The 18,048-nt window shown below is 40.5% G+C and overlaps 1 protein-coding gene across 1 annotated transcript in view; it reads right to left on the bottom strand.

The window, feature by feature from the left end:
* Positions 1–18,048, bottom strand: part of LOC145991100 (uncharacterized) — a 193,591-nt gene that overhangs the window by 38,302 nt on the left and 137,241 nt on the right. The window contains exon 2 of the mRNA XM_083126836.1: positions 1,977–2,074. Within this exon, the coding sequence (XP_082982962.1) occupies positions 1,977–2,074 (98 nt within the window). The remainder of the gene's footprint in view (positions 1–1,976; positions 2,075–18,048) is intronic.

Below are 18,048 nucleotides of genomic sequence, written 5' to 3'. Positions count from 1 at the left end.
GGTTCATAACCACGGGGTGAAGGCCAGGGGTGTCTTCCCACAGTGAGAAAAAAAGGGGGGCTAAAATGAATATATCACCCCCAGGAAGTGAGATGCACACAAACTTTCGATGGACCTAGTTAAAAGCTAGAGCATGCGCTCTCTACGACAGATCGTTAATCCGCCAATGGTTCATACGTTAAAACTGTTAGATTCAGTCCCGTGCAGTTAGTGCCTGTGAATAAAGTGAACCTACAAGCAACTTTGCCAAAATTTAATAGATTTACAACGATTTCGCTGCACTAGTTACGCCAATATACCGCAATAAACTCAAACTCAACTCCGAGTCCCCGAAAAGGACATTTACGTCAAACAAACAAGCTTCTGGCGCTCTGTGTGATCTTATTTTCGTCCAAGATTGGCTTACAATGCAGTTTCCACCTCGTCCGACACACACGGAAGAGGGGATAACTCGTCAGGGAGAAGTGTACTCTCTTTCGACGCGTCGTAAACGTTGTTTTCTTGGAACCGCGGCAGCGACTGCATACAACGCACCAGACGTACATTTGCAGATGCAGGCGACCGATTTATATTTTTGTCCAGAGGAACTCTGTCCCAGTGGGAGGGAGTTCTGTCTTTTGGTATTGATCGGCCCACTTACACACGCGACCAGGCACCGCTCGGTCAACCCCGAGGACGGGGACAAACAACCCCCAAGGAAAGAGGCCGGGATTTCGACAAAGTTTGTTTCAAGTCGACCTTATGCTCGGATAGGCTAATCGGGACTGGACCTACAGTTTAAAGTGGGATCTAAACTAGTGATGATCAAATCCGGATAAAGATATCGGATATTTTTTTCCGGATTTCAAATGATTGATTGAATTGACATATTTTACTTCGCTTCTCTGTGACTTACGGCTAATCGCGAAATGAAGATGAGTAAAATTGATGAAGGGACAATCACAAAGAACATCCATGCCCTGGCTGCGATTCGAACCCGGGACCCCTGGCGTCATAGCGCGCTGTGCTAACCACTCCGCCACGAAGACCGGCTTATCTGGACTTCAAATATCAGGATATCGGATATCCTGATAAACGAATTTTCAGGATATCCCAATTATCCTAAATATACGGATATCCGAATGTCTGCATTAACCGGATACTTTTATCATTTATCCGTTTTACGGGCTGCGAATTTTTTTCCCCCAGTCAACTTGTGAATGCGGGTTCATTTCTTGCTCTCTGATTGGCTGTTGGAAAGTTACGGTGCTCTGATTGTGAGAATATCTTATTTCCTATTTTCAGCGCAAGTTTGTTGCTTTCTCATCTAATCTAACTTAACCTAACCTAACGTACAGCGCAAATAAGATATTCTCACAATCAGAGCCCCGTAACTTTCCAACAGCCAAGCAGAGAGCAAGAAATGAACCCGCATTCACAAGTTGACTGGAAAAAGAAAAAGCGCTTACGCGGGTTACCCACATTTTCTTTATTCGTCATTTTCATATCCTTCATCAAATCTGTGTATCCGGATATATGGATATCCTTTGCATCCGAAACGGATATCGGATTATTTGAAATCCGGATTTTGTGAACCACTAATGTTCTTCTACCATGGAACGAGCCTGGAACCTCTCGATTCCAGAATTTCTTATCTCGACGTATCACCCAGCAAGTGTCGTCATTCAAAGATAGATTTTGTCCACTACAACAAAGAGAAGGGAAAGGGGGGGGGGGGTTTCGAGCTGCATTTGCTGAACGCCCTGATAACAACGCTAACTAAGAGTAGTGTTAAAAATTAAACTAAATCATCACTTTCTGCTCAAATAGGCTAACCGGGACTGGATCGAAACTTTAAAATGGGATCCGAACCATTGTGAAATGTCTCCACGGGGCATGCAGCCCACGACCCTTTGATTATAAAACAACGCAGCGTGTCACTACGCTATCGGGTAGATCCAACAAACAATGACACATTATTTTTCCTCTTCTCTTACCTCTTCCTTGCTGGACGCTATTTCCCGTTTCTCTCTTCCGTGGTAGAAGCGTGGCTTCACTATTGTGTGACGTGCGAATTCTGGCGCAGGAACGGCGACTGAAATGATAAAAGGAAACTTAGTTAGCTTAGAAAGCAATTACAATTGCCGTTACAAATTAATACAAGTAATTAATTTAAAATCATCTGTAGTGACCAAGTTTCAGACACTCGATGTCCGGAATAATAACTCAATGAATGAGTACCACAAATCCGCCAGAAAGGCAACACTGTCTAAGAAGATAATTTGTTTCAAGTTGGAGAATGTTTTCTTCTTATCCTCAGGATATTTAAATGATATTATTCCTGTTATATTACTACCGCTATAACCACTAGCTGCATATAATTTACTTAAGTTATGTGAATTTTGCTGCTGTGAATGGTAACATTTGCAAGTGACTCTTTCGAAGATTCACTGCTTTAATTATAATATTTGAACTACGTTGATACTATGTAATGCTGAAGTAATGATAAATCACTACCACAGCCAGTTTGTGTGTGTAGAGAGGAGGAGGGGGGGGGGTTGTTACGTAAAATTGGTATGCAGTAGTTGCTGGCTATGAGACTGCAAACGTGTGTTTTGTAGTGATCCGGAAACTTTCGCATGCTGTCATTAAATCGATCATAAAACATCTAATATCTAACATCAGGTGTAATCAACGTGACTAATGAAAATGAACAAATCCACCACACGTATTTTATTTTGGTGTTTTAAAATATCGGAGGTATCAATGTGGCAAAATAATCACTGCTCTTCTATATTTTCTTACTGCTAACAGTAAACTTTCAAAGATGCTGCTTTGCTTTCTTCATCTCTGTAAGAAAGAAGTAGCGTAAGGATGATGATGGCAGTTACCTTAACAGCATGAAACCAGATGCAGCACTAAGTCCAATGAAAATAAAACAGATCCACAGTAATAGGCGCCGGCCTCCGTAACGGAGCGGTTAGCGTAACACGTTACGGAGCCAGAGATTCCAGGTTCGAACCTTGGTTAAGGCAAGGATGCATGAATGTACATGTTCATCATTCACACTGATGATCCCCATTAAGCCAAGACGTAGAAAAGCGACGCAAAATCACCGAAACAAAAGGAAAGATAGAAAGAAAGCAATAAGTACCCTGTATATTTAGTATATTCCTTACATTTCGATGTCACGCTGTAATCTTTAATAAGATCTGCTACCTCTAAATCAACTTATTTGCTTCTCACGTTTTGCTTAGGTATCTAAGCTACATTTATTTTTAAAACGTTCACTACTTTTCAAGACAATAACTTCTATACAAACTCATTCGTTTTAGACCTTTTCTTTATATCGTAGGTAGATCTATAAGTGTTCATCATTCGAGATAGTGATGTTCTTAATTCATATTATAATAACGATGATGATGAAAGAGTAAATTAAGATACTGTCTATCACCTCTCCTTACGCAACGAATTTCTAAATAGGACAATGTCCAACGCCAGTGACACTGGAGACGAAGAAGAGCTACTAAGAGAAGAGACGGCAGGGTCGCAGGAAATAGAAGGAGATTACAAAAGAGGACATACGTTTCTTTTCCATTGCCCTTTCTTTCTCATTTGCGCTAAATCCTCCATTTTTCTCTCCCCGGAGGGCCATTATCTTGCCAACCCTTTGAAACATGTTCTGCCGTCGTTGCACGTAGGGAGGAAAAGGGCACTCCGGAGATAACGGGAAGCGGAGAGACGAGAGAGGTGTGCTCAAAAAAGTTTCGGACTCGTTTCTTCAAACTGGATTCTGAAAGCTTCTTCCCAAGCCGATTTATAAGGCCGCGCCGAACGTTTGGCCTGGAGTAGCTAGGGCCGTTTTCTAAAATTCCTCTCCTTTTGGAAAAACAGCTGTGATATTTCCAAATTATGAAAAAAAATTCCTAGAATTCGTTCTAGAGCATTCAAATGATTGTTCGTATGTTGTCCACATACCTGTAATAGTCTATAAGCACCACAGGTCTATTTTCTATCACAAAAATGTAAATAACAGCGAAAATAAACAAAGATTCACGTGAGTGAATGCTTTAGAAGGAATTCTAAACAGGTTTTTTTCCCTCCAGAATTTGGAATATTATAGGGATTTTTTGAAAGGAGGGAACTTTTATGCAGCGACACTTTATTCCTTACGGCGAGTCTTTTGCAAATCGTTGACGTGAACAATATTTTCTAAAGAACAAACCAAGGTGGTCCGTAGTCTGTTCCAGGAGCCTGTGGAGCTGCAAATAACGGTAGAGGGCGGAGCGAAGCAGTACGCGCTGCTGCCAACGGCTAATAGCCGCAGTCACGTTGCCCCTTCATACGATCTCTCACGTGTTCATTGGTCGGGCCCCCTTGAGTCAATTCTTGCGCAGAGGACTTGTTTTCGTTCGTATGCTTCCGAGATTCGTGGGACAGAGTAGTACAATCACACACGCCGTATATTTTAAAAGTAAGTCTTTCATTTCTTGTCGTTAATTTGCCACCTCATGGCATAAACTCAACGTTCTTGCTATTAATAATATATCATTAATTATTATTATTTGATAAACGGTAAGGTATCTCCTTAATAAGTGTTCAACCCTGAGTTGGTTTGCTCAAGCTCTTTTTCTCTTATGAATTCGAAAAATTTACTTCTTCCTCACTTCACATTTCCTTCTATTCATCTTTGTTGCTACTTTTGTATTTTTGTTATTTTGAGTCGCCTTTGTGCCGATTTTGGCTAATCGCGACGATGAGAATGATCTGATGAAATTGGTGAAGGGATACAAAGGAACCGAAAATCCTGGGCACGTTGCTGCTTCATCCATTTCCCTTGTTTCGGCTGAATTTTCCATGTATCAGTGCATATTCCATCCATTAAGACATTTTCTATTTAAATACCTATTTACACTACAGTGCACACTTATTTCCCCTCTCTCCCTCTCTCGGCACACACGCACACACAAAGACACGTCTGCTTAATTCCCCTCTTAATATAAACTTGTCATCGTTTAATACATTTTTTGGTGTTTTTCTCGCGTAACTACCGGTTTCCCTCTTCTGGTGCCTTTTTCTGCCCAGTTTAGAACTTCCCAGTGCCTATTAATCCGCCCTTTGCCCCTCTATACGCTCCCAGAGGGCGGGGCGAGGCAGGGCTCAGTCTTTACCCTTTAATGGGCGCCACGCTCGCGTGCCCAATTCGCTCTTCATCGAATATTCATGGGGTAAAAACTCTCGGTTCTGATTCGAGTTAACTCCAATGGGAGAAAATCCGTGAGTGTTTCAGACATCTTCCAGCGTTGAAGAAGCATCGTTTCGAAACGTATGCTGGAGGACTGAGGCTCTCTTCCCACTAGGGGAAGTGTAGCGAAACGCGATGAAGTCTTTCCCCTCTCTCTATAGCATGTCTTACTAACATGGACTTCAAGTTCTTTTAATACGACGAAAACTAAATTCTCGAGTGTGCCACTGACGGTGGATTCAAAGAATGCTTTATAGATACGAGGGCCATACGAAAAGTAATGAGCAGTATGTGGATAGGTGGCGTCATCTGCATGTATCCTTGAGTGTCGTAAGTGTTACTACTAACAAAATGACGGACGATATTTCGTTTCGTCAGAGTGATGTTTTTTTTTAAATTTCTCTTTAAAGAAGAAATGCCCGCTTGAGAAATCACCAGAGATTTAAGCGTAACTGTGGAAATGGGTGCTAGCAGTGTTAGAGTATGGGTGAAACGGTTTAAAGATTAGAACACTAGCATCCAGAGATGAGCCTCTTATAGTTCAACTCAACCGAACTCTGCTCAGCACGTTCAATTCAACCAATCTCTGCGTAACCTGTTCAACTCAACGGAACTCTACATAACCTGTCCAACTCAACCGAACTCTACATAACCTGTCCAACTCAACGGAACTCTACATAACCTGTCCAACTCAACGGAACTCTACATAACCTGTCCAACTCAACTGAACTCTACATAACCTGTCCAACTCAACCGAACTCTACATAACCTGTCCAACTCAACCGAACTCTACATAACCTGTCCAACTCAACCGAACTCTACATAACCTGTCCAACTCAACCGAACTCTACACAACCTGTCCAACTCAACCGAACTCTACACAACCTGTCCAACTCAACCGAACTCTACACAACCTGTCCAACTCAACGGAACTCTACATAACCTGTCCAACTCAACGGAACTCTATACAACCTGTTCAATTCAATCGAACTCTGCGTCATTCAATTCATATCTATTAAAGAGCAAGGTTCAGCCTGTGACTGTCCTGCACAGAATCGACTCTCCATTCTCCATCATTCGTTGAACTGGATGAAAATTCAAATTAGTACCTCTAACAAACAAAATACTTCAAATAATGCGTTAGTTTTCTGACCATGTCTCGTTTTGTGTTTCACAAATAACTGGTCAGCGCAAAACAGTTTTATTCACTCACTGATTAAAACTAACCGAATGCTGAAACAACCAAGAACTATGATGATAATTTCCACCTTAGTCGGGAGCTAAGAGAAAGCCCTTTATGCAGACACGGCCTGGGAATTCCTCCCGTAATTCAAAGTTCGAACGCGGAACGAGAAAAAATTAAGCAAAATGGCTGAAAGCAGCTGGTTAACTCTGCAGAACCCAAGCTGCCCCGCGGGAGCCATGAAGCAAAGACCTTAATTAGAGCAGCTTCCTGCAGATTTACGGAGCCCTTCTTGCGAGGAGAAAAGGGGGTCGGGGGAGCGTTACCCAACGGTGACCCGTGATAACCCTAATTTCCGAGGACCAACTGCTGTACGGGCCCAGAGCGAGCGAGAACCTACGCAGCGAAATTGCGATGAGGGTGTTTGCTAAAACCTTTCAGGAATCAAAGGGATGTTCCACCGCTTGTGGGTGATGAAAAGTTGCAAGTTTGCAGTCAAAAACTACGATGTGCCGATCACAAGAACTACGTGCAGATTACATCGGCTTGTAGTTTGCAATGTTTACATAGAGAATATAAACTGTACTAAGAAATTGTTTACAACTATGTTTTGGAGGAAAGGTGCTGCGTATCCAGCTGAAAACAAATTGTATCTGCAACAAAAAAATCACGCATTCCTGCATGAAGAAAGATAAAACGTACACAGAAAAAACGTTTAGTTGGAATAACTAAAAAAATAGTATCTAGTAACAAATATTTGTGCAAGTGACAAACAAATTATTGTTCCCCGGGAACATTTCTTTAGTAATCGTTTAAAATTTTTGTTTAGTTACCAAATAATTTGCTCAAAATTATCAAACATAATAAAGGCTACCGTTTTTTTCTTCTTATGATTACTAAAAATTCCAACCAAGCGTTTTGTCAATTACAACAAGCCAGTTTTTTTTTGTGTATGAAGGAAAAAACACGATACAAAAGTACAGTACGGCCGGCGTTACTTTCAAACCCAAATACGCGTAGTCCGACATGGCGGGTAGATTTCGAAAACATGCTCCTTTGATTGGCTGTTTCGTGCGCCTGCCGTAACGTGCAGGAAAAGCAACACAACACAATTTACGTCACCTTCTTCCCCTAGTGACGCAACAGTTCTTGAAAGTAAATAACTAACCCAAAAACTAAGAACCCAAAATATCTGAAATTTTACAGTTTTTGTCAACTTTACGGGTATTACCATTGTACCAAAAATTATCTGAGATGTCAAGGTTCAACGCATTGGTTGATTTGACATGGAATGACCTGTAAAGACGTGCTTCCTATAGCTACGTGCGTAATTGCGATATTGTGTTTGATACTTAGAAAGGGAGTTGTTGGTGACTGGAAAGAAGAGTGCGACATACTTTTCATATTTCGTGAACAACTGAAACGTATAAAAATTACATTTTACAGTTCATTTCACATACTACTTTAGTAGAACACTGGCCGCCTCGGTGGCCGATTTTCAATATATCACCGAGTGTGCCGGATTCGAGTCCCAGTCTGGGCATGGTTGTTCTTATTAGTTTTCATCTAATCATCATTCTCATCGTAGTCAAACTTGGCAGAAGACGGAATAAAATAACGATAGAAATAAATACAAATAAAAAAAACCTCAATAGACAAGTCATATTGAGTGAGTATAGGTGCTGCAGCATCCACCGATAGAATGGTCTCAAGTTACAATCACCCATTTCTACTTTCATTAATATACGAGAGGAATTTAAAACCACGCCTTTAACCACGAACCCTTACCGGTACACGGGCCGTACTTTGAGCATCAGTCCAGCAAACCGATTTAAACTCCAGTGGCCGAATGGAACACTGCTGCCCGCGACAGCCTCCGTCCATTAACGTCCGTACAAAGGACACCAGAAAGGGAACGACATTACAAAGACTCGCTCTGACGATTCAACAATAGAGGCTCGTTCTTCAGCTGTGACACCACCAAAGAACGACTGACAGCTCTCTCGGTAGTTACGATCAATCAATCCTGTGCTCGCTGATTAAGCTCATTCCGGCTTTGGTCGTTCCTTCTCAGATCCCAGATACGTTCCGCGCAGGCAGACGAACGCTACATTGCCTCCGCGGTGGCGTAGTGGTCACGTCGGCGTCTTGTAATCGAGGCGTCCCGGGTTCGATACCCGGTGGAGGCACATGGTGGTTCGGATTCCACTTTAAACTGTGGGTCCTGTCCTGATTAGCCTTTCCATGCTTGGGAACAATCAATATTTTCTCCATTACCTAACTTTTAATTTTTTTGTAATAATACAGCTGGTATAAACCTAATGTTAATTATTGGCATGAATATTTTCATGTTTTTATTTTTCGCACAATGTACAATTTGATACCAATAATCTTCATTTTTTATTTCTTCCATTATTTCATTCATTCACTCAAACCCACTGTTTCCGTAGGTTGTTTGCTATGAGTAATGGTTGATGCTGGAGTTTTAATGATCAGGGATTTCAATTCTATGAAAATTGGTCCTTTGCATTTTGAAAAGGGAACTGTAGTCTAAGTTATACTGTTCTAGCTCTGTTACGAAAGAGGTAGTCACTTTCCTTTTCTGCGGTATAAACTGAAGTTTCAATACTTAAATTTCGTGGGACACGAAAATTTAAACAAATTAAATAATATTTCACTCATCTTTCAAATTGGAAAAAAAGAAAAGTCAAGGCATGTTTCAACACTATGCTCAGAGAAACTGAATGAACTGGATCTACTACTGAATAAAGTTGGATCCGATTAATATTGCTGTGACGTCATTTGAAAATCTGCCATTTGGACACGCCGATAAAGAAATTTACCTGTGGATTGCGAACAGCAGAAAACAATATGCCGACACTAGAAATTGTAAATCACAGTTGTGTAAAAAATTGGACTTTTGACATGAAATATAACATGTTGACATGCAAACCATTCCTAAATTTGGGTTGAGTTGTAATGGGTACGTTGACTAGTATGGCATAAGCTGTGCAGAAGCCCTAGCCAGTAGCAGTGTTGCCAGGAATAAATGAATTTCAGTCCTTGTAGGGAGACACAGATTGACAAATCTTGTTTAAAAAAATGACATCTAAAATTGATTGGTTCCTATCGAGAGAGGGAGAAAGGGAATGGATGACAGGAATTAATGTCTTATTCACCGTCTCGTCTTTTCGCAGAAGCTGACAAGAACAAGAAGAACCTTGCTTCACTCACAAAAAGATAAGCAAACAAGATTGTTCGCCACACGTTTCTGATTTCAGACTTTGAAAGAAAGGGAAACATTGTATTCGTGACAATTTCGAGTACCGAGTAACAGCGAGCAAAAACTAGCTGCAACGAAGAACAAAGAAATTCTTGCCTCAGTGTTGTCAACTCTGATGACACAAAACTCATCAAATGGAGTGCGTATACCAAAACAATCACGGGGCTAAAATGTATTTGGAATTCTAAAGTCGAGCAGGTAATGTGCCTAAGACAGTTTCAACACTATCTGGATATTTATTTCACAACAGATCTTCCTAACGAGTGCACCAGCCTCGAGTTCCGATCGGAGCATGACTGTTCCTTATCATCTGACCTTCATTCATCCTCATGGTCACGTTTAATAAAAATGACAGAAAATATGTACAAATTTGACAAAGAAAGTAGCAGCTCGCCACTTGTCTACGAATTCCATAGATTACTCAAGATTTGCCATATTTAGCTCATTGCCTCCAGGGATGGCAACTCTGCCTCTGCCGCCATGAGATCCTGCAGTAAGGTAAACTAATGCCAACTGGCACTCGGCCTGTATTTGAGAAAACCCAACTAACCGAGACCCGACGCTGGCAGAGCTTCTGCAGCGCCAGACAAAACAAATTTCCTTTCTACCATACCGGGCATCGGCTGTTCTTCCCTTGGATAAAAGTATTTTCTCTTGTCCTGTACCAGCGTGTATCATAATCGATCACGTGCTTGAAAGCGATGGGCTATTTTTGTCTGATATAAAAAAGTATTATGTCGAGCCTTACCAACAGTTAAGACAAAAGCCAACGAAGAGTGGGACTTTCATTCTAACAAAATTAGGAATAATCTTTGAGATAGAGATTCTCGATCTGCTTCGATACTTTGGTATGATATTTGAAAAAAATACCTAACTCGAATTTAATTTACTATGAGACTTCTTCAAGCATACCAAGTGGATATTTACCTGATTATTTATAGATCGATCGTATATTTTGTTTATAGTAATTCCAGATACCCAAAGGCAATATACAGCGTGAGCATAAAAACACTTCCTGATTTCAAGAAGTCATAAAATTAATAGTTACTTGAATATATTGATAAAATTTATATCCAAAGCTTAGATAACTCAAAATATTTTCATATCTTTTTTTTCACAATCGCTAGTTGTGACTTCGGCAGCTAGAGGGCAGTGACATCGAAAATGACGTTCACCCTTAGCAAAGAAGCTGGTGCGTGTTAGAACTTGCAAAAACAAGCAGTGTTGTGAGAGTGCAGCGTGCATTTAAACGGAATTTTGATGTTGATCCAACACACAAATCCATTTTGTAGTGGCAAAAAACGTTTGTGATCAAGAAAAAGAACATTCTGGCCGACCGTCCGTCTCTGAGGAAATTGTGGAGCGTGCACGAGAAGCCTTTGTACGCAGTCTGAGGAAATCAACACGTCAAGCTAGCAGGCAGTTGCAGGTGCCACAAACAACCGTAAGCAAGATTTTACGGAGGCGCTTGAGGTTTAATCCGTATCGGCTGCAATTGGATCAAACGTTATATCCACAAGACAAGGTAAAGCGACGTGAGTTTTCCAAGACTATCCACACTTTAATGAGGGACACCTTTCTGACAAAGATAATTTTTAGTGATGAGGCGACCTTCCATGAGAGTTGACTACATTCTACAACAAGATGGAGCGCCCCCACACTGGCATCAAGCTGTACACAGCTTTCTGAACAACCTCCCACACCGATGGATAGGACGAGCTGGACCCAACAGTTTGTGACATTTTCCATTGGGGGTTCGTGAAGGACCAGGTCTATGTACCTCCACTACCCATAAACCTGAATGATCAGGAACGCATTCTGATGAGGAACGCATCAGTGCAGCTGTCAACTTCATCACACCGGATACGCTTGAGAAGGTGTGATTGGAGCTGGATTACCGTCTCGTAACAGGTGGCGCGCACACTGAGTGCTTGTAATTCCAGTGAACACCACGAAAAACTTTATGAGTTTATGCAACTAGTGTGAACATTTCCGCAGAATACTACTTTTGGTATTAAAGTTCTACGCTTTCAAAACCAGGGACTGTTTTTGTGCTCACCCTGTACTAGTGACAATTGTGATCCTGGTATTGTTGCAGACTAACGAGAATCTGGCGTGAACTCACAGCCAGTATAATCCTCTGCGGAACTAGTGGTCTGTCCATCGGTGTTTGCGATTGTCCTTTCATCAATTTCATCTTGTCACCATTCTTCCTCATATTCGCGATTAGCCCAAGTGGCAGAAATGCGAAGTAAAATAAATTAAATCAAATCAATCCATCGTGTACCTGAGTTCCACGGTTGCATACAATCAGGATACAATTCAGTTTCTCGAGGGTTCGTAGCATCGGAACAAGGCGTCAAACAAAGAAACAGAAAAAAAGGATGCTTGCGTAAGAACCTCTAGACGCTGTTAGTATGTGCGGTGATAAGCTGTGTAGGGTAACTTAGGGTGAATCGGGTCACTTTTGAAATTCTCTCTCCCAACACCAATCCAAACGAACTGAAGGAAATGTTTCGATCTGGCAGTGAAGTTTGGAACTTCTAGTATCTGTTGAACATAGAAGTTACCAATAAGTAGTGTTTGGAGCTGCCAAAAACTACAGATAATACTCGTGTTACATGTAAGTAGACGAGGAAATCAGGAAACGCCTGTTTTAAAAATGTCTCCTTGTATTTATTTGCGTTATACTGTACTACTTGCGATATTTCAAAGACCATTTGTGCATAACATAGTATTTAGTTGTCGTAGAAGAGATTGTAAGATTTACCGCCATCTTTGTCGTTGATACAGTGTATCCAACTAATGAACAGAAAAATGTTGCATTTTTAGACGAATGGGGTCAAAAAAATCGGGTGAATAGGGTCAACACATGGTATTACCATTTGCCCTGAAAGAGGCTTCTAAATTAATTTGTCTCCACAGATGGAGAAATTACGAGGAAATTGTCAACTTCGTGGAATGAGAAGGACATGCAGCAAGCGATTAAGGCATTTAGGGGAAGTAGGAAAAAGCGACATGCCGCATAACTGTTTGGTGTTCCTTATTCGTATCTCCAAAGAAGAATGCAGAGTAGCCAGGACAAATCCCTAAGAGAAAGAGGATAAAGTACTTTTAGCGTGGAGCAGAAGAATGAACTGATATCGCAGTTACTAAAATTATATTAGGGTGGTTTTTGCCTCGACCCCAGTGATGTGAGAAATGTTGCATTAAAATTTATCAAGTCGCCCTCACGCTCGCATCATCATCATGTTCAGAGTCGGAAATAGTCAGTGATGAAGAAAACGATACTGTGTGTGTGTCCTGTGATGTGAAGTACTAATACAACGACCCTGTTTCTGTGAAATTAGTTGATTGGGTACAGTGTAAAGAAAATCTAAAGATGGTTATCACAGGAAATGTGTGACTGCACAAGGGAGAATACAGTTTATTTGCGGAAGACGTGCGAGCACAAGATAAGGTCCTACACTCTGAACGTAAGCTTTGTACTGGAAATTAAAGACTAATAATGCATATTTCAACGTTAAGTAACTGACCCGATTCACCCGAACTCCTAAGGGTGAATAGGGTCATCCAGAGTTGGTTTAAATGCTTCTGGCAAAAAAAAAAAAGAGAAATTAACAAATTATTAGTTACTGGAAATTATAGTTAAAGGATTGCTTTGTTTCAATATTACCTATCATTTTAAATTTGAACGAAACTATAGGAAATATTTAAATTATTTGATTTTTTGACCCTATGCTGTTTATACTTATATTTTCAGATGAAACCGAGATTGCCAAGTTTCATCTTGTCTCACCTCGATATCAGGGGTCCCGGGTTCGAATCCTGGCCTGGGAATGGGCGTTCTTTGCTAGTGTCCCTTCATCAATATCATCATTCATCTTCATCTTCGCGATTAGCCAAAAGTGACAGAAAAGAGAAGTAAATGAAACCAAATCAATCAATTTAAATAAAGTTTAGAAGCACGGTCGGTTTGTCTTCCTAAATTTTATACAAAGGTGAAACTTATAAGTTACAAATATAGTGTAAAATTTGTGTATTGTATAGTGTAAAAAGCCATGGTAGCTAACAAAAGAAGCGAAAGTTGTCCATCTGATGAGAAGTACACTCCTATTGTTAATGATTCACGAATTTTCACCAATAAAAACTACAATATATACCTTGAATACAGAGCCTGCCAAAGAGTCCTGAAACACAACACTTTAGAAAATTCTACTGCACAACCTTTCCTTGCACATGTCTCTGTACACCAATAACATCTGTCGCTGCGAAACAATCTCTCCTCACTTTTTTTTTTATTTAAAAAGAACCTTCTTCACGAAAATGATCCTCCTGAACTGTTTCGAGCTTTTTTCTCCCTCCGGTTTCCTCCAGTTAGACACAGCTGGCGTTACAAATCAGGTCGAGATATCCAGTGTTATGAGCTCGAGTCTCAAAACAACATCTGCCGGCTTCCGGTGCCGAAACTGAATCTGGGAAATGTTCACTACGATGAACACGAGGAAGAAATTTTGAACACCGCAGCACACAGGAAAACTGTTCGCGCAAAAAGGTAAATAGCCCAGTAGGCACCTGAATTATTTTAGGCCAAGACACCTTGACTTGAAACAGGAAGTTGGTATTGATACCCATTTCGGTCATATGCTCAGATATTTTTCATAAAAGAGCATGCAGTAGCTTCCAATATTGAAGCAGGTCGTCCCTACGATGATTTTTTGTTTTGGGAAATTTCCTTCTGGCGTAGGTCAAAGGCTGTCACAAATTGGCACAATAACAACAATTCCAATATGTCGTTTCTTTCAGTCAAAGCTTTCCAATGATAATTCAACGCAAGTTAACACATAGTCTATAGGTTATACGTATTTATTAATCACAAATTATTTAACAAATTATTCCAATACATTGGAATAGGAGAAAATATCATCACAAAGAAAAATTATACGTGAAAAATTCTTATACACAAATTATTCTTCAGGATCCAAAGGTCCCCTACATAACATCATTTACGCTCACTAAATATGCCAAACGTGTTGGACGGCGTGACCATTTTAGAAGACCCTCACATAGTACACCCTCAACTGCAGGCTATCGAGGCTCTGGTGTCTGGGCCCACAGCCAGTACAATTCTCTGTGAGGCTAGTTTTTGAGATTGTCTTCAATTTCATCTTACTATCATTCACCCTTATTGTCGCGATTAGCCGAAAGTAGCAGCAAAGAGACGTAAATTAAGATGGTGAGACAACCAGGGGTAGCCGACGATGTAGTCATGTGAAGGGACTTTTTTAAAAATATGATCAGTTTTAAGCAAAACCGTACATATTATTTTTTAAGACATTCCTAGGAGCAAAATGAGCAATAGGACATCATGGACAATCAAGTCATTCTTCATTTAAAAAAATATGCTTCAAAATGACTAAGCACCCAATATTCTTTGGCATCTGCTTTCTTGACTACCATATGGCCTATCAAAAGTAATATCTCAGACATGCACTAACTACATAGTGCAATGGGGATGCCAGTCACCTGTACAGCCAAGGGCAAAGATAATCGCTATTTTTATTCCCTTTTATACTCCTTTTTGGGTGATTTTATGGAATGTAATTGTTACGAAATTGGATTAGTGATGTGTCCTATGCTATTTTGGATTTTATTCTTTAAGAATTGCTTGAAACAAAGTGAAAAAAAACATGGAAAAATAAAAAATGTCTGCTATTAGCCTTGTTGTCGACTGTATAGCATTGCTTAGTAGATTACTTAAAAATGAACATTCCTCGTATATGTGTCATACTTCATTGTTACATTTTCTACCGCTTGATTCAGTATTTTCAAGATCATCGTGTCATCTGAATGACACGGCAATTCATTGTTAACCGCAATGTTGACATGGCTTTGTGAATTACGCTGTGAATCATAAAGCAGGGGCTGGCTAACAGCTTTCTGCTTCATCCTCAAACAACTTGTTCAGGTGTGGCACCACACGCGCGCACAATAATAATAAAAAAAACAAGCGTGCAGAAAAGCTTGTATGCCGTTTTGCATAGTGATTATCCCAGCACATGTCAGCCCCAGATGTTGGGTCTGAAATACACGTAGCAGAAAAACATCGGCTGCCCCCAAAGCTTTACAAATCACTTTTTAGTCGGGTGTCACATTCTGCCCACAAACGTCCTTCATCCTCTTATTTTCGCGCACACAACACCTTGCAACCTGCCCGTCGCAGGTGATACGATGCACCTTTTCGCTGGCGAGCGGTGTGCGAAGTAGACTCGCATGTCAGCTCCATTCAAATAGAGACGACCGAAAAAGAAAGACATATAATTATTGCTGACAACTGGGGGAGACTTGACTACTTGACCGAGGCAATCTGATTAAGGATTCGCTGGGGCTGGACTAGACGTCTCGGTTTTGAAACCCGTCACGTGGTGGCAGCACGCGACATTTGTAACGAATTCACAGGATCCATCTGCCAAAACAACAGCTGAAATTTCCATTTACACATGCACTGTCAGATTTTTTGGCGCTTCAGTTTTGCCAACAAGGGAATTAATTTCATTTCCTTACTATTTTTTATTTTTCGATTTAAATTTTAAAAAAAGTAAAGAAAAATATAGATTATATATTGTTGTCTAGACTCTGACATGCCCTATTTGTGGAAATGACTGTCAAGGCTAAAAACAAGGGGTATAGAAAGAACTGATGCAATGAGGAATTTTGTTACTTGTATTTAAGATAAAATATTAATGTAACACAAACATATGAATTGCAAATTATTTATTTTCTAATTTAATTCATGTAATTTGCATATTGGGGGCTCCAAAAAGATTTTGGTATTCCACATGCTCTAGAATTCAAGAATTTTTAATGAATTTTATTGATTAACGCTTACTGTAAACATGGTGATTTTGGTAATTTTTAAAAACTAGCATTTACTTGTAACTGAGGGGGAAATCAGTGGCGTGCTCAGCTGGATTGATGGGGGTTAACCTTCGACGTAGTGTACAACAAAAGAACGTTGTATACGTCAAAGGATGTTCGAATATAGCAATGACTAGTAAAACGTTTATGCCCACAACCCCGTTCCCCATTGGCAACTGCAAATACCATTTATGATGACCACCAGCCATTACACACAGTTTGGAACAAACTTGTACAGTGATGAACAACCAACATTCGGTTTATTCTGTTGGACGATAACCTCGTCATTGCTGCAACAAGGAAACAGTACTAGTGTCCAACACACACAATCGTACACTGGCGTGAAAGCTTAGTCAGCACAAACCGATGACGCCTTGTAGGAAAGCCTACACAGTGCAGCTAATCTCGTGCATCATTTTTTCCCCTACACAACATGTCTACGACCTGTCACCCGCCCTCGCTCGCACAGAAGGTCGTGCAGTCAGTCTACCCAGCACAATTTACACACAGCCCATCATGGTGCCTTTCTCCCATGATGCACTTGGTAAGTGCACAGGCGGAAAAATGATTGCGTGACTCCAACAAAATGGGGACCATCAACAATGGTTTCTGCATGGCCATCGCTTCTGATAGTCGACGAATTGGGCATTCATAATCCCTACACGATTAATGACTTCCGTAAAGAATCTATTTGTTATTTCCTGTACCTTGGAATGGCAGGAAACGGTGGCGTATTCTGGATATTATTGGGGAGGCGTCCATATCCTACACCCCTGTACACAGGGTGCATACAAAATTAATAACTTTGCTCTAACGTTTTGCTCGTTGAGGCCTCGTTCCGACGCTACAGCCCATAGAAAAACGGTAATATAAATCCTATATTTAACATCATCTAGTCCCCTCCCCCCCCCCTCCCAAATTCCGCAAGAAGCATGCTCATGGGTATTTTTCTGCCTTCATCCCCAAATTGAAATTTCAATACATCACCAATTCAACCATGCGGGAGAAATTACTGTTAATAGTAATGTAGTTAAATCCATTGCCATGTGAAGTAAGTAAGCCCTGACAGTTTTAAGGCCAATTGTTTCATAATGTTCATGTATCCCAATCATTGCTTTTAGGGTATGTTATAAACATTTGAAAGGTATTTAATGTTAACGCACGACATGGCGAAATGAAAGAAAAAGGATCTTGTAATAAAATAGGATGATGTCCAAGAATTCATTCCTTGACTGACTGATTGATCTGATTTATTTTACTTCGCTCTACTGCCACTTTTGGCAAATCGTGAAGATGAGGATAAATTATGACAAGGAAAAAAATGATGCAGGAACAATTAAAAAGCACACATGGACAGCACATAACACAAATCCCACAGAGCATTATACTGGTTGTGAATCCAGACGGCACAGCCCCGTTAGTCTGCAAAGTGCAGTCCAG

Source organism: Lepisma saccharinum, chromosome 8, assembly GCF_977018435.1.
Source record: "Lepisma saccharinum chromosome 8, izLepSacc3.1, whole genome shotgun sequence".
NCBI lineage: Eukaryota > Metazoa > Arthropoda > Insecta > Zygentoma > Lepismatidae > Lepisma > Lepisma saccharinum.
The sequence above is the reverse complement of the archived record's forward strand: the minus strand, read 5'-3'. Positions and strand labels throughout refer to the sequence as shown.